This window comes from Protopterus annectens, chromosome 9.part0 (genome assembly GCF_019279795.1).
Source record: "Protopterus annectens isolate FY-2018-M chromosome 9.part0, PAN1.0, whole genome shotgun sequence".
In the NCBI taxonomy this organism is placed as follows: Eukaryota; Metazoa; Chordata; order Ceratodontiformes; family Protopteridae; genus Protopterus; species Protopterus annectens.
The window spans coordinates 1865979185-1866002229 of NC_056743.1; the positions used below are offsets into that span (position 1 = coordinate 1865979185).

At 39.5% G+C, this 23045-nt stretch overlaps 1 protein-coding gene across 1 annotated transcript in view; it reads right to left on the reverse strand.

Annotated features, from left to right (window-relative positions):
• LOC122810812 (adhesion G protein-coupled receptor E1-like) overlaps nucleotides 1-23045 on the reverse strand; it is a 447985-nt gene that overhangs the window by 19100 nt on the left and 405840 nt on the right. The window contains exon 6 of the mRNA XM_044082372.1: nucleotides 13437-13633. Coding sequence (XP_043938307.1) covers nucleotides 13437-13633 — 197 coding nt within the window. The remainder of the gene's footprint in view (nucleotides 1-13436; nucleotides 13634-23045) is intronic.

The following is a 23045-nucleotide window of genomic DNA, read 5'->3' on the forward strand; positions in this document are numbered from 1 at the left end:
TTGGGGTACATTTAGTTGCAATTCTGAGGGTGTCATTTATGCTCTAAAGTGCCCATGTAACAAATTTTACATCGGGAAACAAAGAGGCCTTTTAAAATAAGGTTCTTGGAGCATTTAAGAGACATCAAAAATGGTAAAGAAGACAGCCCAGTTGCACACATTTTTGGAAGCACATGATAAATGTAATGAGGGCTTGAAAGGAACTATTTTAGAACAAGTTTGTGTTTCTATGTACAATGATATTGATGTCAAGACTAGATTAGTGCAGAAAGAAACTGTATATATTTTAAAATTTAAAACCATGTTTCCTTTTGGGCTGAATGAAGAGCTCAACTGGAGAACATTAGTTTGTTGAATTGTTGTACTAATTGATTAATTATGTAATTATCTCATTTGCTATGTATATAAGCTGCTGCTGCATGCAAGTGTTTTATTCTCCTTGAAGGCTTTTGGCCGAGACGTCAGAGAGAAAGATTTTGTGCTTTTAAATAAATCCTGGTGGAACTTGTTCCTGTTGTTTGTTACTCCATTCAAAATATCCTGCAGTGCATATTTCTTCTTAAAATTGCTGAAATATCTGTTTGTGTTTGTTTTACTATTTGCTCATTCATTAACAATTCACTTTGCTATTTTTGCTACTCTGCCTTTCCTGAGCAGGCATCATGCTTTTCTTATTCTTTGATCTTATTGGTACAGCTAATGTTTGTCTGTTTTCCATGTTTGGTTCTACCAATTTATCATCAGTTATTCACATTTTTCTAACCCCCATTTTTTAATCAATTTATATTTTCATTTTTAGGCTAGCAAGGGAAATAGTAGAAAAGTATAACTGTTCATCATGCAATGGTTTTCATTCCTGTCAGTGCATGTATTTTTTACTACTAGTAGACCTATATTTAGGTTTTTACATTTGCCTTTAAACTATACCCAAGCCTGCCCGAAACTATATCCTCCCCTGTGGGTTAAAAAAGACTTCTCCTTTGCCCTACAACTAGAAAATTTGCAGAAAACAAGTGGGTCCCACATCTTGTTAATTACATTATTATACAGCATCCATCCCTGATGAACATCCAAAGAAAATTAAGAGAGAAACTTTGTTTGCAAGTTTTATGCACATATAACTTTTTTTTTTCTACCTTAATTCAGGATCCAGTGTTTTACTTTATGCTCATGTGATTTACAGGGAACATATTGTTAGTCTCTCATAGAATTGTATAGGTTCATAGATAGGTACTAGGTTATCTGCCCAAGGGCATTTATAAGCCTAGCCAGGGTGTGTTGGCTTTCACCACTCCATTAATTAATTAAATGAGCCTCTGAAATAAACAGCTTCTGCAAGGCTCGTACCCAGGACCCTGCACACCATGCACAAAGTGATTTACCACTAAGGCATGATAGGTATTAAACAGCCTCTGCAAGGCTCAAACCTGAAGACCCTGCACACTACAGTCACAGTAGTTAACCACTAAGCCATCACAGCAGTTGTAAACAGCCTTTGTAGGCCTTTAACACAGGACTATGTACACTATAGTCACAGTAGTTAACCACCAAGCCATCACTTCAGTTTGACATCCATCTCTGATGAACCACTAAAGAAGACTGACATAAAAACTTGCTTTGCTAGCATTCTACACATAAGACTCTTCTTCTGCTTTCCTCTAGGATCCACTGTTTGTTTTATACTCAGTACCCTTACAGGGGAATATGTCTTGGATTAGCTCTTGTTATCTTCAGCTTACTGAATATATACATTCTGCCTACGTCATTACTTGACTTATTTCCTCTGGTGCATCCAGTGCAATTTATTTTTTGTAGCACATTTGTGTATGGTGTATGTATATTCGTGACTGTGTGATTCGTGATTGTGGGTTTCGGTATTGTGAATGGTTTGGCTTCATGGTCTCTGAATGCTGAAATTCGGTATTTCAGCATTTTGAAATTATGAAGTGAAACCATATTATATATATATATATATATATATATATATATATATATATATATATATATATATAAAGAGAGAGAACGAGATACTTCTTTGTTATGAAGTGCTTGAATGTGTTTAATGTGTCTTATGTTGGAGGAAAAGTAATATAAAACCACAGGAAGGTTAAAGAAATGAATATTTTGAACTAAAGCATTGTACTGGGAGAGTGCAGTGGAGTTTGGGAGGGGAACATTTTACAAGAATTCTTTCTTGTTTCTGCCTGCAGAAATTTCACATGGTGAAATGTTAGATGTTAAAAACTAGACAAATTATATTAACATTTCCAAGGGAAACATACATTTTCTTTGCTAGTTTGATTGCAGAATTAAATTGCATATCATCTCTGATAAGAAATCCCCGATAATCACACAAAATACAAACCTTGGTAACTCGAAATGTCAAAATAACTGGATCTGTGAGGTTATACTTCCACTTGCTAGAAATTGTGGCAATAACTACATCTGAATTCACAGTATAGTTGTAATCTGAATGTGCTTTGTTAATTTGATAACCACTAGAGAGTACTGATTCAATTTCGGGCCCATGGAATGATGTCAGCATAGCAAAAGGGACTGAACCTAGCAAAAAATGAAAGAAAACATATTACAGATTTTTTAAATTCCCAATGTAGACAATGTAAATGATGCATTCTCATCATTTCATGAAGTGAAATATATTCTACATGTTAAATACATGGTGAAAACATTAGAACAGAAATCAAGCTCTAAATGCCTCAAGGAAAAATATAGGATCCACACTGAGAAGGTTGCTAAATTTACCTGCTTTGGCAAATTCAGCTACCAATTCATGATCTGATCTATTCAGTTCAAAGATGCAATGGGCCACATTCCAAAAGAGTTGCTCTCTCTGTCAGTGACTTACTCCAGTGTAGGCCTGCCCTGATTCTGAAAGACTTGCTCTCAATGAAAGTGACTTACTTTAGTATAAGGCCTATATATATATATATATATATATATATATATATATATATATATATATATATATATATATATATATATATATACACACACACACACACATATATATATATATATATATATATATATATATATATATATATATATATATATATATATATATATATATATATATATATATATATATAAACAGGTTTACATTGAGAGCAAGTCTTTTGAAACCTGACCCATTGTCTCAGTCAAAGAGTATTACAATTAAGAATGCCACGCCTGTACAAAAGTTCAAACTAATATTCAAAGAATAATTTACATCTATAATAATTGGTGATTGTGTATTTACTGTTCTAATCTTATTTCATAACTAGTTTATTCACAGAATAACATTTAAGAACTGCTAAGTGACACTGATACTTACTCAGTGTGGCTTGTTGGAAACTAGGTTCTTAAACCTTACCATAACTCTCAGCTGTCCAGATTTTCACAGAATGTCCAGACCTTGCCCCACGTTTTAGGTCTGTTCCTCATAAACTTTAGGTTTCCCTGCCCAGTCACTGAGGATTGAAGTCACTAAATCTGGAGCATTTCTCCCCGGGCCTCCGCTGAAAACAGGCTCTGTGGAACCTAGTCGGACATTCCCGGTCAACAAATGTTAAATAAATAAAATAAAAAAAAAATAAATAAATAATGACACACATTTGAGTTTCAGACTTCATGTCCTTCAGAAGATGAGTATTAATGCAAAATGTTTTATTCTAGCAACTTTCTATCTAAGTTTATAAGAGCAATGTTTTAAATTTGTCCCTGATTTTGGGCCTTTGCACCCCTCCCCATTATTTATGGCTTTTTCTAGATTTGTTGTGATTAGTTGTTGACAAAAGAAATCTGTACAAAGCCTGACATAATGGGTGTACAAAAGGCACAGATATAGGGACAGATTTTAATATTGTTCTTACAGACTTAGAAATCTTCTAGTATAACAGAGTATATAATAAAATGCATTTTCTAAAGGATATGAATTCTGAAATTCAAATGTATGACATTATTTACTAATTTCATTCATCAGATCATCCCATTGATTTGCCATAAAATCAAAATTTTAAAAGGGACAGTCTGAAATTTTGAGCCAAACATCTGGACATTCTGAGAAAATCTGGATGTCTGACAGGTATTTTGTTACAGCATTGTCAGTCTGGGCCAAAAAAATGGATCAAGTCATTATAAAATAAATAAAAATAAAATAAAAGAACACGTTTCCAGCATTTTTCTACAATGATTACCTCAGAGTGGTATTTAGTGATCACCAGATGTATGATGTAGATGGATGAAACCCTATGAATCAGGTGAACTGGGTCTGATTAGCAGAACCAGTACTGGAGGGGGTGATAAGTGTAACATGTCCAACAGCTCTGGGTTTGACATGGCCTTGTATGTTAAGCAGAGATTGCCTCGGAGTAGACGATATGCGACAGAGTATAGCTCGAGTTCTTTAAGGTGGTCAGCATAGGGCATCTGCTTTAGGCCTGTGATTCTTTTAGTGAGATATTTCTGCGGCCTTTCCAGTTGTTGCAGAAGTCTTGAGAGGTACATACCAAATGGGGCGTTGTATTCTATAATGAGTCTAATGAGGGATGAGTACAGTGGGACAATGACCTCATTTTTTCTGGATGAAAAGCCCTCAGTGATGAGGTGTGCCACATAGAAGGATTTCCTGATTGTCTTGGCGATGTGGTTATTGAAGGTGAGACCACTGTCCACCTGTGTCCCTAAGTCCCTTATCACACTTTTGGTGTTTAGTGTACTGCCACCTATGTGGTAATTCATGGGTACATGTTTTTTCCCAAAGGGGATAACTATGCATTTCTTGGCATTAAGCTTGAGCACATGGCTCTGGCACCAAGCATCTGTTTCTGTAAGGCCCTTTTGTAGAGTATCCACATCATTTGGGGATTTAATAATAGCTCCCAGTTTGCAGTCATCTGCGAACTTTGTTAGCCAGAGTCCCTTAGTGTTGGCCTGTACTTCAGAGAAGCAGATGCCAAACAAGAGAGGTCCCAGGACTGAACCCTGAGGTACTCCACTTGTCACTTGTCTGGAGCTGGATTTGGAGTCAGCTACTTTTACAGTGTGGGTTCTGTCAGTAAGCCAGTTGGCAACCCATCAAGTGATGTAGGCATTAATGCCCAGCTTAGTAAGTTTATCTATGATTCTAGAGTGGGGGATGGTGTCAAAGGTCTTGGCAAGGTCCAGGTAGGCTGTGTGGACTGCTATACTCTCATCCATGGCTCTGGAGACTGATTCGAAGAAGTCAATCAGGTTGAGGAGACAAGATTGGCCCTTCATGAACCCAAACTGGGTGGGGCCCAGTGTTTGAAGGTTGCCACTGTCTTTGTTTATAAGTTCCATGATAATACATTCCATGGCCTTGCAGATCAGGCTTGTCAGACTGATGGGGCGGTAGTTGCTGGGATCCAAGGTGGATCCCCCCCTTGTGGAATGGGATAACTGTAGCTGTGCACCACTCAGTGGGCATGAAGCCTGAGGTGAGGGTATGATTAAACATGACACTTAGGTGAGGTGCCAGTTCATTTTGTAGTTCATGTGGTACACAGCTCGGGATGTCATCTGGTCCCATGGATGCTGTATTCTTAGCTTTGGAGAGTGTGTTTTTTTCCTGGGTGGCCATTATTACCAGAATTTGGCAATCTTCCGGTATTGAGATTGGCCATTTAGGGGGTGAGAGGGGGGTGACGTTGGCACTGAATCGATCTGCCAGAATATTGGCAATATCCTTGGGATCAGCATATTTAATGTCATTCTGTTGTAGCTCAGAGCAGATCTGAGCATTGCCATGTAGATTCTTGATATAGTTATAGAATGCCTTGTGGCTGTCTTTGGAATCTTTGGCAATTTTATTTTCATAACTAGCTTTGGAGGATTTTATGAGGGATCTCAGCTTCTTACTGAGGCTGGTAAGGGAGGTTTTTGCATCCTGGGATATTCCTCTTTTCTGCAACAGTTTCTTTCTTTTGTTGTAAAGTTTGTTTATGGCAGGGGACCACCAGATTGGCTTCCTTTTATTGGAGGAGAGCATCTTGGTTCTATTTGGGATAGCACGATTCATGCATGAGTGGATGTGCTCGTACAATGCCTTAGTGTAAGACTCAGCAGTCGAACTTTCAGTTCCTGTCTGCATGGGTGTCATGAAGTTTGTAACTTCTGACTTGAGTAGAATGAAGTTGGCTTTGGAGAAGTTTTTTATGGAGGTTTCCTTGTTAAGCATTCAGAATTACAAAGATACAGAAAATCAAGTTCAGAAGGGATCCTAATGGTGCAATAGGTGAGGCAAAGAACACCTTTCGGCAGTCTATTAGATGCTGAGCAAAGAGACAGAGCTTCTAGCCTGACTTAATTGTCTTTAAGCCTGAAATCATATCAGGTAGGAACCTCTGGGCCTTGTCTAGCTGTTTGATATGTTGAGTTAGGTATATCCAAAGCAGACATTGTAGTCTATAACTGGCTCAAACAAACAAAAGATAGCTCAGGCAAATAAATCTCGAGCCAGTTAAAACAAAAAATAACTCACAAAAACATGAAACCAAACAACTTATAATAATAAAAAAATGAGTCATTAAAATCACGCAAGCCTCTCAATGGCTTTTGCTATAGAGAATTTTCAACTGTACAAGAAATAGCTCACCTATACATCAACATTTAAAAACAGTCACACAATATGCATTAACTGCAAAATTTGGTCACATGACAGTGCTCAGTTTAAATGAAATAAAGCACATTTTTTTCCTGTTCCCCTTAACCTTTAGATGAGTTTTACATAAACTATTTCATTTAGACCGCGAAACGTCTGCTCTAAAACTACAAACGGAGCTAGTCCAGAACCCAAACAAGTAAACAAAATACTGGACTGAGAAGAGGACACTCTGAATATACAGTCCGTTATTTATGTCTGCTCTAAAATTACTGGTCAATGTATTTTCTATTTCTTTTATTTTTAATTTAATATCACCCCCTCTGGTTCCAACATTCAACACATACAGAACTGTGAACCCAAATGGGTGGGTGAACTCAAAAACTAAACAAACAAGTGACAAATAAATCCAAAGGAAGTACTGACACAACTCCACGTAACTTGTTTAATTCAATAAAACCATAAAATCCACCTGACTTCTTCAGACAAAAATATAGAAAATGAGCACAGTAGTTCTATATTTTTGTCTGAAGAAGTCCGGTCAATTGACTGGATGAAAAGCGTTTTACATTATACTGTGGATTTTATGGTTTTATTGAATTAAACAAGTTACGTGGAGTTGTGTTAGTACTTCCTTTGAACCCAAATGGATGCTCAGTTCCTTCCTTCTGTGTATACTTATATAAAGCATTTGTCTCTATTTTACCATTTATATTATCCATGTGATCGCATATCCTGCCTTTTAATCTATTTGACTTCCCTGTATAAAATGCTACCCAGGCTTTACAAAGGGCAAGGTGTATAATATTTTCAGCATCACAGTTAGCATATGGTTTCAAATAAGAATTTTTTTCTGTTAAGGGATACATGAAAGGTTTCATTCTATATATAAAGCTGCACTAATAACAGGATATGTGATCACATGTGCTCTGAACTGAAAATGACCCCCCAATTTAAAGTGGGGAAACCTCCTGGACTGCCTCACTATCTTGAAATGATAACAGTCATCCTAAAGTTGTCTTTCCTCAGGAGAGATAGAATGGGCTGACCAGTGACCTTCTGGAACTTTGATTTACAAACTGATTGAGGTGGCTCAGATCCAGAATGGGCCTGAGGTTCCCAGTCTTTTTTGGAACCAAGAAGAATCTTTAATACACTTCTGATCCTTGCTGGTCTGGTGGGACTTCCTGGAGGACTCACCTTTCTATTAGTACTGAAATTTCTGCTGATGCTAATCTTCTCTGTCTGGGTTAAATGTTGGAGAAAGCCAAGGGAATAATGTAGCCTCTGATAATTATTTTCTTCTCCCATGAATCTTGAGTGATGGCTAGTTAGGTGTGAGAGTGCAGAGAAAAACTCCCCCTTGACTTTCTCCACTGTGTGGCAGTCAGGCCACCATTCAGCAGCACTAAAAGGGTTTCTTGGTAAAAGAACATCAGCGCCCTTGATTCTGTGGTCCATCTCTGCCCCTGGGATGATGCCCATTGAAATTGTTTCCCATCTGTATTGGGGTGTTCTGTCACCAGAAGAGCCCAGGGCAACACTCTGGGATTTACAGAGCAACGACTTCTTTTCACCACGAGCCCAGGGCAACACTCTGGGATTTACAGAGCAACGACTTCTTTTCACCCTTTTCATTCCAGTAAAACTTCCTTTGGTGGATGGAAAAATGGATGCCCACACCAGACAGGGTTTTGACCTCTTGCTCACTTCTAGTGAGCTCTCTTTGACCTTTGGTCAGAAAAGTGTAGAGCCATCAAAGGGAGCTTTGACAAAAGATGTTTTGAAGCTCTAAATAGACAACAATCTGGATCCAGGTGTGTTGATGAGTAACAATGCCAGTGCCTGCAGCTCACAACCTGCCATCAGCTGAATTGGAAAAGATTCTCATGGACATGTTAACCATTGAATGAAGGGTAGATAGCAGTGATTCCATAGTTGCTGGTATATCTCCAGGCAGATTTCCTGGGACTGACTTGGAAAGTTCCTTGGTCACATTGCTGTGAAAACAGGTCATATGGGCTTGATAATTCATGTGCACAGAGCAAACATTGCTGATGCATAAGTCCACTTTCCTAATCTTTCTAGCACCTTGCACTCCCTGATAGTTGGATGACAGAAGTGCTCTCTTCTGAAAGCTCCTTTTTAGTGGCTGCTGCAACCCCTATGGCATCTACTGCAGGACTCTTGCCCCAGTGCAGCCTATCCCTCAGGGATAATAGTATTTTGCCACATTTTTTGGGGATCAGCTCCATCACATGTGACTCCTTCCAAGCTCACTACAAAACCAAGACAATGGGCTTAGCAGGAGGTGGATGAGCCAGCCCTAAATGCTTTGAGGAATACTGACTCCTTTCAGAAGGGGGCTTCAGTGGACCAACCCCCTAGCCATTTCTTCAATTCAAGGATCTGTCCAAATGAGACATTTTCTAAGGGGAATCTTGAGGATGTTGCCCCTTCTTGAAGTTGGCATCTTCCAGGTGTGATTGTTATTGGGAATACAAATGTCTGCTTTTTCAAGTCTATTTCCTATGCCCTTCTCTGGTAGAAGGCTCTAGAGATGGCTCAGATCCAGAAGGGGAACTCACCAAGCAAGTTCCCTCAAGACTTACTGAGACTGCCCATTCCTGTCCGAAAGGATGACTGGAAGAATGAGATTCAGAATCAAAGGGGATCAGGATGTTGTTGAGCTCATGTGAGAAACCTCCTCTCTTGACCTGGAGTGTACCCTTTCAAAAGCCCTGAAGACTGAATTCAAAACTAGAGCTGAGGAAGAACCTTTAGGATCCAAACATCCCATTAAAGGAATCTCCTGGAACCCAATATTGCTGTCTTCAGAAGCTCACATTAGAGCCAAGCTGTCTGAAGTATCCAAAGGCAAGGATGGCTTTGATAGTCTCAGAGTCATTCCTGAACCAAAGACTTAAGCCCCCACCCCTACTCCAAGAACGTTCAAAATCTGACACAGTTAAATAGGTAAGGGAAACCTTCAAGGCTGAAGCAGATCAAGCTCTCAGCTTCAACAAGGTCATTCAATGGATATATTTCAGCACTATGGACACTGGATTTGACAGGTGGACCAGAGAAGGAGATTCCAGTAGAGGGATCCTCAGGGCATGGGAGGTATTGGGAGGATCCCCACCTGGATCTGTGTCCTCAAACACTTCATCATCCTGTCAACATTGACTTCTGACAGAAGATCATGGCTTCTGCTTGAAGATCAAAAGGACCTGAAAGAAGAAGCCACAGAGGGTGGCCTGGAAGACCTGTGAGGTGAGCCTTCTGGAAGAAATGCAAAGTGGAGTCCAGGATTGGTTGTCTCTGGTGAAAATCTGCTTGGAGGTGAAGGTGATCAGATCCAGTTTTGATACTGAACTATCACTAAATCTGATTATCTTGGTGTTTTTGGTTGTCTGGCTAGATGAACCCAATAGATCCAGGGATCTCTTCTATTTTCTGCCTTTTTTTTATTTTTGCTTCTGTCTCTGTATCTCTTTTTATTTTTCTCTTTAGAGCATTTCCACTTGTCATCTAGCTTCTTGGCTGAACGGAAAGCAGATCCTGATCCCAAAGTGGTCAGTTCTGGGGCAGGTAGAAGACCATGGAGGACTAATATGTTTCTGCAATCAGTAAGAGGTCTGGCCCTGAAGGAGACACAGGCTCACATTCTTTGTCCAGATAATCTAACACTCAACAGTAGTCACACAAATATGGGAGTCTTGAGGATGGATCTTGTGACCACATGCGGTGCACTTTTTAAAACCAGACGCCTTGTCACTCATTGTCAAGAAGCCTTGTCACTCATTGACAAACACATACTAGCATCACACAGAAGAAAGAAATTATAAATCCCACAACAATTTAGCACATGCTAAATATTCAAGAGAAAATAAATCTAAAGGTATAAACAAACTCTCTTGTTAATATATAAAGATAGAAGGGAGATAGGGTGGGAACAACTCATAGAAACACACTAAATATATAAGGAAAACATTAGGCACAGGTCTAAGAACAGAATTACAATATCTGAAGGATACTTCCTCAAACCTATTCTGCAGCACTGAAGTAAAAGCTGCTGAAAAACAATTATCTCAAAGGATAACACTGAGCCCTCAGATCATATCTGACCTGAATAGGCAGCAAACCAGATCTGAGGTTACTTAAGGGTCAGAAGGGAATTATGTGTAGGGAAGGAGACTTAGCCCTGAATCTGAGAGTTTGAAAAAGGTGCCGATGTCAGACCTGGTCAGGTCTGATAACCCACCCATTAAGTTAGATGGAAAACAGATTTCGAACAAATAATGTAGAACCAGAGAAACACTAGCCTTGAATGGGTGCTGGTTCTTTTTTTGCCCCAACTAGAAAACCTTTTCCATTTACTGATGTATGATTTTCTAGTACCAGGTGTTCTTTCCTCTTTTAACACCTACTCAACATTCTCAGGAAAAAAAGGTGCCCGAAAGGTATTAAGATTCTATCATGCACACAGTCAGTTGCAGCTGCTTGGGTACAGAATGTACCAAACACCACTGGTCTAGGATGAATAGAGCTAGTCTGTGAGGAAGCGCTTGATAATTGGCCCTGGCCGTTTCCAAAAGAGGGGAGAACCAGTGATGTCTGGACCATAAGGGAGTCACCACAATGGTCTTTGGAAAGTCCTTCTGAATCTTCAGAAAGACCATAGATGTTAGTGGAAAGGGTGGAAAAGCATTCAGGAACATTCCTGACAAAGGGAAAGGAAAGGCATCTGTCTTCCAGGCCTTTTTGCATGGAACCCTGGGGCAGAATTTTGACAACTGATAGTTATAAACAGAGGCAGAAGATGTATTTAAAGTATTCTCTGCAATTGGATCAATTCTTGGAAGGCTGAATTCAATTTCTATTCATGAGAGTCTGTCCTGGTCCTGCTCATCTTGTCTGCCACAAGATTTTATTCTGGGGGTATGTGAAATGAATATAAACTCCATTCAAAATATCCTGCAGTGCATATTTCTTCTTAAAATTGCTGAAATATTTGTTTGTGTTTGTTTTACTATTTGCTCATTCATTAACAATTCACTTTACTATTTTTGCTACTCTGCCTTTCCTGAGCAGGCATCATGTTTTTCTTATTCTTTGATCTTATTGGTACAGCTAATGTTTGTCTGTTTTCCATGTTTGGTTCTACCAATTTATCATCAGTTATTCACATTTTTCTAACCCCCATTTTTTAATCAATTTATATTTTCATTTTTAGGCTAGCAAGGGAAATAGTAGAAAAGTATAACTGTTCATCATGCAATGGTTTTCATTCCTGTCAGTGCATGTATTTTTTACTACTAGTAGACCTATATTTAGGTTTTTACATTTGCCTTTAAACTATACCCATGCCTGCCCGAAACTATATCCTCCCCTGTGGGTTAAAAAAGACTTCTCCTTTGCCCTACAACTAGAAAATTTGCAGAAAACAAGTGGGTCCCACATCTTGTCAATTACACTATTATACAGCATCCATCCCTGATGAACATCCAAAGAAAATTGAGAGAGAAACTTTGTTTGCAAGTTTTATGCACATATAACTTTTCTTTTTTTCTACCTTAATTCAGGATCCAGTGTTTTACTTTATGCTCATGTGATTTACAGGGAACATATTGTCAGTCTCTCATAGAATTGTATAGGTTCATAGATAGGTACTAGGTTATCTGCCCAAGGGCATTTATAAGCCTAGCCAGGGTGTGTTGGCTTTCACCACTCCATTAATTAATTAAATGACCCTCTGAAATAAACAGCTTCTGCAAGGCTCGTACCCAGGACCCTGCACACCATGCACAAAGTGATTTACCACTGAGGCATGATAGGTATTAAACAACCTCTGCAAGGCTCAAACCCGAAGACCCTGCACACTACAGTCACAGCAGTTAACCACTAAGTCATCACAGCAGTTGTAAACAGCCTTTGTAGGCCTTTAACACAGGACCCTGTACACTATAGTCACAGTAGTTAACCACCAAGCCATCACTTCAGTTTGACATCCACCTCTGATGAACCACTAAAGAAGACTGACATAAAAACTTGCTTTGCTAGTATTCTACACATAAGACTCTTCTTCTGCTTTCCTCTAGGATCCACTGTTTTGCTTTATACTCAGTACCCTTACAGGGGAATATGTCTTGGATTAGCTCTTGTTATCTTCAGCTTACTGAATATATATATTCTGCCTACGTCATTACTTGACTTATTTCCTCTGGTGCATCCAGTGCAATTTATTTTTTGTAGCACATTTGTGTATGGTGTATGTATATTCGTGACTGTGTGATTCGTGATTGTGGGTTTCGGTATTGTGAGTGGTTTGGCTTCATGGTCTCTGAATGCTGAAATTCAGTATTTCAGCATTTTGAAATTATGAAGTGAAACCATATTATATATATATATATATATATATATATATATATATATATATATATATATATATATATAAAGAGAGAGAGAATGAGCTACTTCTTTGTTATGAAGTGCTTGAATGTGTTTAATGTGTCTTATGTTGGAGGAAAAGTAATATAAAACTACAGGAAGGTTAAAGAAATGAATATTTTGAACTAAAGCATTGTACTGGGAGAGTGCAGTGGAGTTTGGGAGGGGAACATTTTACAATAATTCTTTCTTGTTTCTGCCTGCAGAAATTTCACATGGTGAAATGTTAGATGTTAAAAACTAGACAAATTATATTAACATTTCCAAGGGAAACATACATTTTCTTTGCTAGTTTGTATACAGAATTAAATTGCATATCATCTCTGATAAGAAATCCCAGATAATCACACAAAATACAAACCTTGGTAACTCGAAATGTCAAAATGACTGGATCTGTGAGGTTATACTTCCACTTGCTAGAAATTGTGGCAATAACTACATCTGAATTCACAGTATAGTTGTAATCTGAATGTGCTTTGTTAATTGGATAACCACTAGAGAGTACTGATTCAATTTCGGGCCCATGGAATGATGTCAGCATAGCAAAGGGGACTGCACCTGGCAAAACATAGAAGAAAACATATTACAGATTTTTTAAATTCCCAATGTAGACAATGTAAATGATGCATTCTCATCATTTTCATGAAGTGAAATATATTCCACATGTTAAATACATGGTGAAAACATTAGAACAGAAATCAAGCTCTCAATGCCTCAAGGAAAAATATAGGATCCACACTGAGAAGGTTGCTAAATTTACCTGCTTTGGCAAATTCAGCTACCAATTCATGATCTGATCTATTCAGTTCAAAGATGCAATGGGCCACATTCCAAAAGAGTTGCTCTCTCTGTCAGTGACTTACTCCAGTGTAGGCCTGCCCTGATTCTGAAAGACTTGCTCTCAATGAAAATGACTTACTTTAGTATAAGGCCTATATATATATATATATATATATATATATATATATATATATATATATATATATATATATATAAACAGGTTTACATTGAGAGCAAGTCTTTTGAAACCTGACCCATTGTCTCAGTCAAAGAGTATTACAATTAAGAATGCCACGCCTGTACAAAAGTTCAAACTAATATTCAAAGAATAATTTACATCTATAATAATTGGTGATTGTGTATTTACTGTTCTAATCTTATTTCATAACTAGTTTATTCACAGAATAACATTTAAGAACTGCTAAGTGACACTGATACTTACTCAGTGTGGCTTTTAGGAAACTAGGTTCTTAAACCTTACCATAACTCTCAGCTGTCCAGATTTTCACAGAATGTCCAGACCTTGCCCCACGTTTTAGGTCTGTTCCTCATAAACTTTAGGTTTTCCTGCCCAGTCACTGAGGATTGAAGTCACTAAATAATGACACACATTTGAGTTTCAGACTTCATGTCCTTCAGAAGATGAGTATTAATGCAAAATGTTTTATTCTAGCAACTTTCTAAGTTTATAAGAGCAATGTTTTAAATTTGTCCCTGATTTTGGGCCTTTGCACCCCTCCCCATTATTTATGGCTTTTTCTAGATTTCTTGTGATTAGTTGTTGACAAAAGAAATCTGTACAAAGCCTGACATAATGGGTGTACAAAAGGCACAGATATAGGGACAGATTTTAATATTGTTCTTACAGACTTAGAAATCTTCTAGTATAACAGAGTATATAATAAAATGCATTTTCTAAAGGATATGAAGTCTGAAATTCAAATGTATGACATTATTTACTAATTTCATTCATCAGATCATCCCATTGATTTGCCATAAAATCAAAATTTTAAAAGGGACAGTCTGAAATTTTGAGCCAAACATCTGGACATTCTGAGAAAATCTGGATGTCTGACAGGTATTTTGTTACAGCATTGTCAGTCTGGGCCAAAAAAATGGATCAAGTCATTATAAAATAAATAAAAATAAAATAAAAGAACACGTTTCCAGCATTTTTCTACAATGATTACCTCAGAGTGGTACTTAGTGATCACCAGATGTATGATGTAGATGGATGAAACCCTATGAATCAGGTGAACTGGGTCTGATTAGCAGAACCAGTACTGGAGGGGGTGATAAGTGTAACATGTCCAACAGCTCTGGGTTTGACATGGCCTTGTATGTTAAGCAGAGATTGCCTCGGAGTAGACGATATGCGACAGAGTATAGCTCGAGTTCTTTAAGGTGGTCAGCATAGGGCATCTGCTTTAGGCCTGTGATTCTTTTAGTGAGATATTTCTGCGGCCTTTCCAGTTGTTGCAGAAGTCTTGAGAGGTACATACCAAATGGGGCATTGTATTCTATAATGAGTCTAATGAGGGATGAGTACAGTGGGACAATGACCTCATTTTTTCTGGATGAAAAGCCCTCAGTGATGAGGTGTGCCACATAGAAGGATTTCCTGATTGTCTTGGCGATGTGGTTATTGAAGGTGAGACCACTGTCCACCTGTGTCCCTAAGTCCCTTATCACACTTTTGGTGTTTAGTGTACTGCCACCTATGTGGTAATTCATGGGTACATGTTTTTTCCCAAAGGGGATAACTATACATTTCTTGGCATTGAGCTTGAGCACATGGCTCTGGCACCAAGCATCTGTTTCTGTAAGGCCCTTTTGTAGAGTATCCACATCATTTGGGGATTTAATAATGGCTCCCAGTTTGCAGTCATCTGCGAACTTTGTTAGCCAGAGTCCCTTAGTGTTGGCCTGTACTTCAGAGAAGCAGATGCCAAACAAGAGAGGTCCCAGGACTGAACCCTGAGGTACTCCACTTGTCACTTGTCTGGAGCTGGATTTGGAGTCAGCTACTTTTACAGTGTGGGTTCTGTCAGTAAGCCAGTTGGCAACCCATCAAGTGATGTAGGCATTAATGCCCAGCTTAGTAAGTTTATCTATGATTCTAGAGTGGGGGATGGCGTCAAAGGCCTTGGCAAGGTCCAGGTAGGCTGTGTGGACTGCTATACTCTCATCCACGGCTCTGGAGACTGATTCGAAGAAGTCAATCAGGTTGAGGAGACAAGATCGGCCCTTCATGAACCCAAACTGGGTGGGGCCCAGTGTTTGAAGGTTGCCACTGTCTTTGTTTATAAGTTCCATGATAATACGTTCCATGGCCTTGCAGATCAGGCTTGTCAGACTGATGGGGCGGTAGTTGCTGGGATCCAAGGTGGATCCCCCCTTGTGGAGTGGGATAACTGTAGCTGTGCACCACTCAGTGGGCATGAAGCCTGAGGTGAGGGTATGATTAAACATGACACTTAGGTGAGGTGCCAGTTCATTTTGTAGTTCATGTAGTACACAGCCCGGGATGTCATCTGGTCCCATGGATGCTGTATTCTTAGCTTTGGAGAGTGCGTTTTTTTCCTGGGTGGCCGTTATTACCAGAATTTGGCAATCTTCCGGTATTGAGATTGGCCATTTAGGGGGTGAGAGGGGGGTGACGTTGGCACTGAATCGATCTGCCAGAATATTGGCAATATCCTTGGGATCAGTATATTTAATGTCATTCTGTTGTAGCTCAGAGCAGATCTGAGCATTGCCATGTAGATTCTTGATATAGTTATAGAATGCCTTGTGGCTGTCTTTGGAATCTTTGGCAATTTTATTTTCGTAACTAGCTTTGGAGGATTTTATGAGGGATCTCAGCTTCTTACTGAGGCTGGTAAGGGAGGTTTTTGCATCCTGGGATATTCCTCTTTTCTGCAACAGTTTCTTTCTTTTGTTGTAAAGTTTGTTTATGGCAGGGGACCACCAGATTGGCTTCCTTTTATTGGAGGAGAGCATCTTGGTTCTATTTGGGATGGCACGATTCATGCATGAGTGGATGTGCTCGTACAATGCCTTAGTGTAGGACTCAGCAGTCGAACTTTCAGTTCCTGTCTGCATGGGTGTCATGAAGTTTGTAACTTCTGACTTGAGTAGAATGAAGTTGGCTTTGGAGAAGTTTTTTATGGAGGTTTCCTTGTTAAGCATTCAGAATTACAAAGATACAGAAAATCAAGTTCAAAAGGGACCCTAATGGTGCAATAGGTGAGGCAAAGATCACCTTTCAGCAGTCTATTAGATGCTGAGCAAAGAGACAGAGCTTCTAGCCTGACTTAATTGTCTTTAAGCCTGAAATCATCTCAGGTAGGAACCTCTGGGCCTTGTCTAGCTGTTTGATATGTTGAGTTAGGTATATCCAAAGCAGACATTGTAGTCTATAACTGGCTCAAACAAACAAAAGATAGCTCAGGCAAATAAATCTCGAGCCAGTTAAAACAAAAAACAACTCACAAAAACATGAAACCAAACAACTTATAATAATAAAAAAATGAGTCATTAAAATCACGCAAGCCTCTCAATGGCTTTTGCTATAGAGAATTTTCAACTGTACAAGAAAAAGCTCACCTATACATCAACATTTAAAAACAGTCACACAATATGCATTAACTGCAAAATTTGGTCACATGACAGTGCTCAGTTTAAATGAAATAAAGCACATTATTTTCCTGTTCCCCTTAACCTTTAGATGAGTTTTACATAAACTATTTCATTTAGACCGCGAAACGTCTGCTCTAAAACTACAAACGGAGCTAGTCCAGAACCCAAACAAGTAAACGAAATACTGGACTGAGAAGAGGACACTCTGAATATACAGTCCGTTATTTATGTCTGCTCTAAAATTACTGGTCAATGTATTTTCTATTTCTTTTATTTTTAATTTAATATCACCCCCTCTGGTTCCAACATTCAACACATACAGAACTGTGAACCCAAATGGGTGGGTGAACTCAAAAACTAAACAAACAAGTGACAAATAAATCCAAAGGAAGTACTGACACAACTCCACGTAACTTGTTTAATTCAATAAAACCATAAAATCCACCTGACTTCTTCAGACAAAAATATAGAAAATGAGCACAGTAGTTCTATATTTTTGTCTGAAGAAGTCCGGTCAATTGACTGGATGAAAAGCGTTTTACATTATACTGTGGATTTTATGGTTTTATTGAATTAAACAAGTTACGTGGAGTTGTGTCAGTACTTCCTTTGAACCCAAATGGATGCTCAGTTCCTTCCTTCTGTATATACTTATATAAAGCATTTGTCTCTATTTTACCATTTATATTATCCATGTGATTGCATATCCTGCCTTTTAATCTATTTGACTTCCCTGTATAAAATGCTACCCAGGCTTTACAAAGGGCAAGGTATATAATATTTTCAGCATCACAGTTAGCATATGGTTTCAAATAAGAATTGTTTTCTGTTAAGGGATACATGAAAGGTTTCATTCTATATATAAAGCTGCACTAATAACAGGATATGTGATCACATGTGCTCTGAACTGAAAATGACCCCCCAATTTAAAGTGGGGAAACCTCCTGGACTGCCTCACTATCTTGAAATGATAACAGTCATCCTAAAGTTGTCTTTCCTCAGGAGAGATAGAATGGGCTGAACTGTGACCTTCTGGAACTTTGATTTACAAACTGATTGAGGTGGCTCAGATCCAGAATGGGCCTGAGGTTCCCAGTCTTTTTTGGAACCAAGAAGAATCTTTAATACACTTCTGATCCTTGCTGGTCTGGTGGGACTTCCTGGAGGACTCACCTTTCTATTAGTACTGAAATTTCTGCTGATGCTAATCTTCTCTGTCTGGGTGAAATGTTGGAGAAAGCCAAGGGAATAATGTAGCCTCTGATAATTATTTTCTTCTCCCATGAATCTTGAGTGATGGTTAGTTAGGTGTGAGAGTGCAGAGAAAAACTCCCCCGTGACTTTCTCCACTGTATGGCAGTCAGGCCACCATTCAGCAGCACTAAAAGGGTTTCTTGGTAAAAGAACATCAACGCCCTTGATTCTGTGGTCCATCTCTGCCCCTGGGATGATGCCCATTGGAATTGTTTCCCATCTGCATTGGGGTGTTCTGTCACCAGAAGAGCCCAGGGCAACACTCTGGGATTTACAGAGCAACGACTTCTTTTCACCATGAGCCCAGGGCAACACTCTGGGATTTACAGAGCAACGACTTCTTTTCACCCTTTTCATTCCAGTAAAACATCCTTTGGTGGATGGAAAAATGGATGCCCACACCAGACAGGGTTTTGACCTCTTGCTCACTTCTAGTGAGCTCTCTTTGACCTTTGGTCAGAAAAGTGTAGAGCCATCAAAGGGAGCTTTGACAAAAGATGTTTTGAAGCTCTAAATAGACAACAATTTGGATCCAGGTGTGTTGATGAGTAGCAATGCCAGTGCCTGCAGCTCACAACCTGCCATCAGCTGAATTGGAAAAGATTCTCATGGACATGTTAACCATTGAATGAAGGGTAGATAGCAGTGATTCCACAGTTGCTGGTATATCTCCAGGCAGATTTCCTGAGAGTGACTTGGAAAGTTCCTTGGTCACATTGCTGTGAAAACAAGTCATATGGGCTTGATAATTCATGTGCACAGAGCAAACATTGCTGATGCATAAGTCCACTTTCCTAATCTTTCTAGCACCTTGGACTCCCTGATAGTTGGATGACAGAGGTGCTCTCTTCTGAAAGCTCCTTTTTAGTGGCTGCTGCAACCCCTATGGCATCTACTGCAGGACTCTTGCCCCAGTGCAGCCTATCCCTCAGGGATAACAGTATTTTGCCACATTTTTTGGGGATCAGCTCCATCACATGTGACTCCTTCCAAGCTCACTACAAAACCAAGACAATGGGCTTAGCAGGAGGTGGATGAGCCAGCCCTAAATGCTTTGAGGAATACTGACTCCTTTCAGAAGGGGGCTTCAGTGGACCAACCCCCTAGCTGTTTCTTCAATTCAAGGATCTGTCCAAATGAGACATTTTCTAAGGGGAATCTTGAGGATGTTGCCCCTTCTTGAAGTTGGCATCTTCCAGGTGTGATTGTTATTGGGAATACAAATGTCTGCTTTTGCAAGTCTATTTCCTATGCCCTTCTCTGGTAGGAGGCTCTAGAGATGGCTCAGATCCAGAAGGGGAACTCACCAAGCAAGTTCCCTCAAGACTTACTGAGACTGCCCATTCCTGTCCAAAAGGATGACTGGAAGAAGGAGCTGCAGAATCAAAGGGGATCAGGATGTTGTTGAGCTCATGTGAGAAACCTCCTCTCTCGACCTGGAGTGTACCATTTCAAAAGCCCTGAAGACTGAATTCAAAACTAGAGCTGAGGAAGAACCTTTAGGATCCAAACATCCCATTAAAGGAATCTCCTGGAACCCAATATTGCTGTCTTCAGAAGCTCACATTAGAGCCAAGCTGTCTGAAGTACCCAAAGGCAAGGATGGCTTTGATAGTCTCAGAGTCATTCCTGAACCAAAGACTTAAGCCCCCACCTGACTCCAAGAACCTTCAAAATCTGACACAGTTGAACAGGTAAGGGAAACCTTCAAGGCTGAAGCAGATCAAGCTCTCAGCTTCAACAAGGTCATCCAATGGATATCTTTCAGCACTATGGACACTGGATTTGACAGGTGGACCAGAGAAGGAGATTCCAGTAGAGGGATCCTCAGGGCATGGGAGGTGTTGGGAGGATCCCCACCTGGATCTGTGTCCTCAAACACTTCATCATCCTGTCAACATTGACTTCTGACAGAAGATCATGGCTTCTGCTTGAAGATCAAAAGGACCTGAAAGAAGAAGCCACAGAGGGTGGCCTGGAAGACCTGTGAGGTGAGCCTTCTGGAAGAAATGCAAAGTGGAGTCCAGGATTGGTTGTCTCTGGTGAAAATCTGCTTGGAGGTGAAGGTGATCAGATCCAGTTTTGATACTGAACTATCACTAAATCTGATTATCTTGGTGTTTTTGGTTGTCTGGCTAGATGAACCCAATAGATCCAGGGATCTCTTCTATTTTCTGCCTTTTTTTCTTTTTGCTTCTGTCTCTGTATCTCTTTTTATTTTTCTCTTTAGAGCATTTCCACTTGTCATCTAGCTTCTTGGCTGAACGGAAAGCAGATCCTGATCCCAAAGTGGTCAGTTCTGGGGCAGGTAGAAGACCATGGAGGACTAATATGTTTCTGCAATCAGTAAGAGGTCTGGCCCTGAAGGAGACACAGGCTCACATTCTTTGTCCAGATAATCTAACACTCAACAGTAGTCACACAAATATGGGAGTCTTGAGGATGGATCTTGTGACCACATGCGGTGCACTTTTTAAAACCAGACGCCTTGTCACTCATTGTCAAGAAGCCTTGTCACTCATTGTCAAACACATACTAGCATCACACAGAAGAAAGAAATTATAAATCCCACAAACAATTTAGCACATGCTAAATATTCAAGAGAAAATAAATCTAAAGGTATAAACAAACTCTCTTTTTAATATATAAAGATAGAAGGGAGATAGGGTGGGAACAACTCATAGAAACACACTAAATATATAAGGAAAACATTAGGCACAGGTCTAAGAACAGAATTACAATATCTGAAGGATACTTCCTCAAACCTATTCTGCAACACTGAAGTAAAAGCTGCTGAAAAACAATTATCTCAAAGGATAACACTGAGCCCTCAGATCATATCTGACCTGAATAGGCAGCAAACCAGATCTGAGGTTACTTAAGGGTCAGAAGGGAATTATGTGTAGGGAAGGAGACTTAGCCCTGAATCTGAGAGTTTGAAAAAGGTGCCGATGTCAGACCTGGTCAGGTCTGATAACCCACCCATTAAGTTAGATGGAAAACAGATTTCGAACAAATAATGTAGAACCAGAGAAACACTAGCCTTGAATGGGTGCTGGTTCTTTTTTTGCCCCAACTAGAAAACCTTTTCCATTTACTGATGTATGATTTTCTAGTACCAGGTGTTCTTTCCTCTTTTAACACCTACTCTACATTCTCAGGAAAAAAAGGTGCCCGAAAGGTATTAAGATTCTATCATGCACACAGTCAGTTGCAGTTGCTTGGGTACAGAATGTACCAAACACCACTGGTCTAGGATGAATAGAGCTAGTCTGTGAGGAAGCGCTTGATAATTGGCCCTGGCCATTTCCAAAAGAGGGGAGAACCAGTGATGTCTGGACCATAAGGGAGTCACCACAATGGTCTTTGGAAAGTCCTTCTGAATCTTCAGAAAGACCATAGATGTTAGTGGAAAGGGTGGAAAAGCATACAGGAACATTCCTGACAAAGGAAAAGGAAAGGCATCTGTCTTCCAGGCCTTTTTGCATGGAACCCTGGGGCAGAATTTTGCCAACTGATAGTTATGAACAGAGGCAGAAGATGTATTTAAAGTATTCTCTGCAACTGGATCAATTCTTGGAAGGCCCAATTCAATTTCTATTCATGAGAGTCTGTCCTGGTCCTGCTCATCTTGTCTGCCACAAGATTTTATTCTGGGGGTATGTGAAATGAATATAAAGTGAGATTGTGTTGAAAAGCTATATCCCATGTTGCCATATTATTCTGCAAAGAGGGAATGATCTGGTTCTCCCATTTATTAATGCACCACATCCCTGTGGTATTGTCTGTAAACACTTGTTTAGGTCCTGGGAGCCCATAAATCATTGAGAAAGTTGTAAGCTGAAAGCATTTATAACTGCCTACATATTTTTTATGTTTTTGTGTTTGGTCTTTTTGGTTCCAAAGTTGGTGCACTATTATCCCCATAAATACTGCTCCCCAAGCAAAGTCTGAGGTGTCTGATGTGACCAACTATTCTAGATCTTGGAGTGAGAATGGGAGACTTGGATTCTGAGAAATTTGATGTTCTCCCTTTTCACAAAACCCAAACCTGGAATCTGGAATGTAAGAGATGTTGATGTTGGGACCATAGGGATTTCAGCTATCACTGGATTTTTCTTATGCAGAGACTTGCAAGAGGGATCTTGAGAATTGTAGAAGCCATGAGACTCAGAATCCTGAGAAATTTCCTGACTGAGGTGATAGTATGAATGCAAAAATTCAGAAAAAGATCCAGATACAGATTTACTTTGTCCTGTGGAAGAAAAGCTCTTTGAATTGTGGGGTGCAAGAG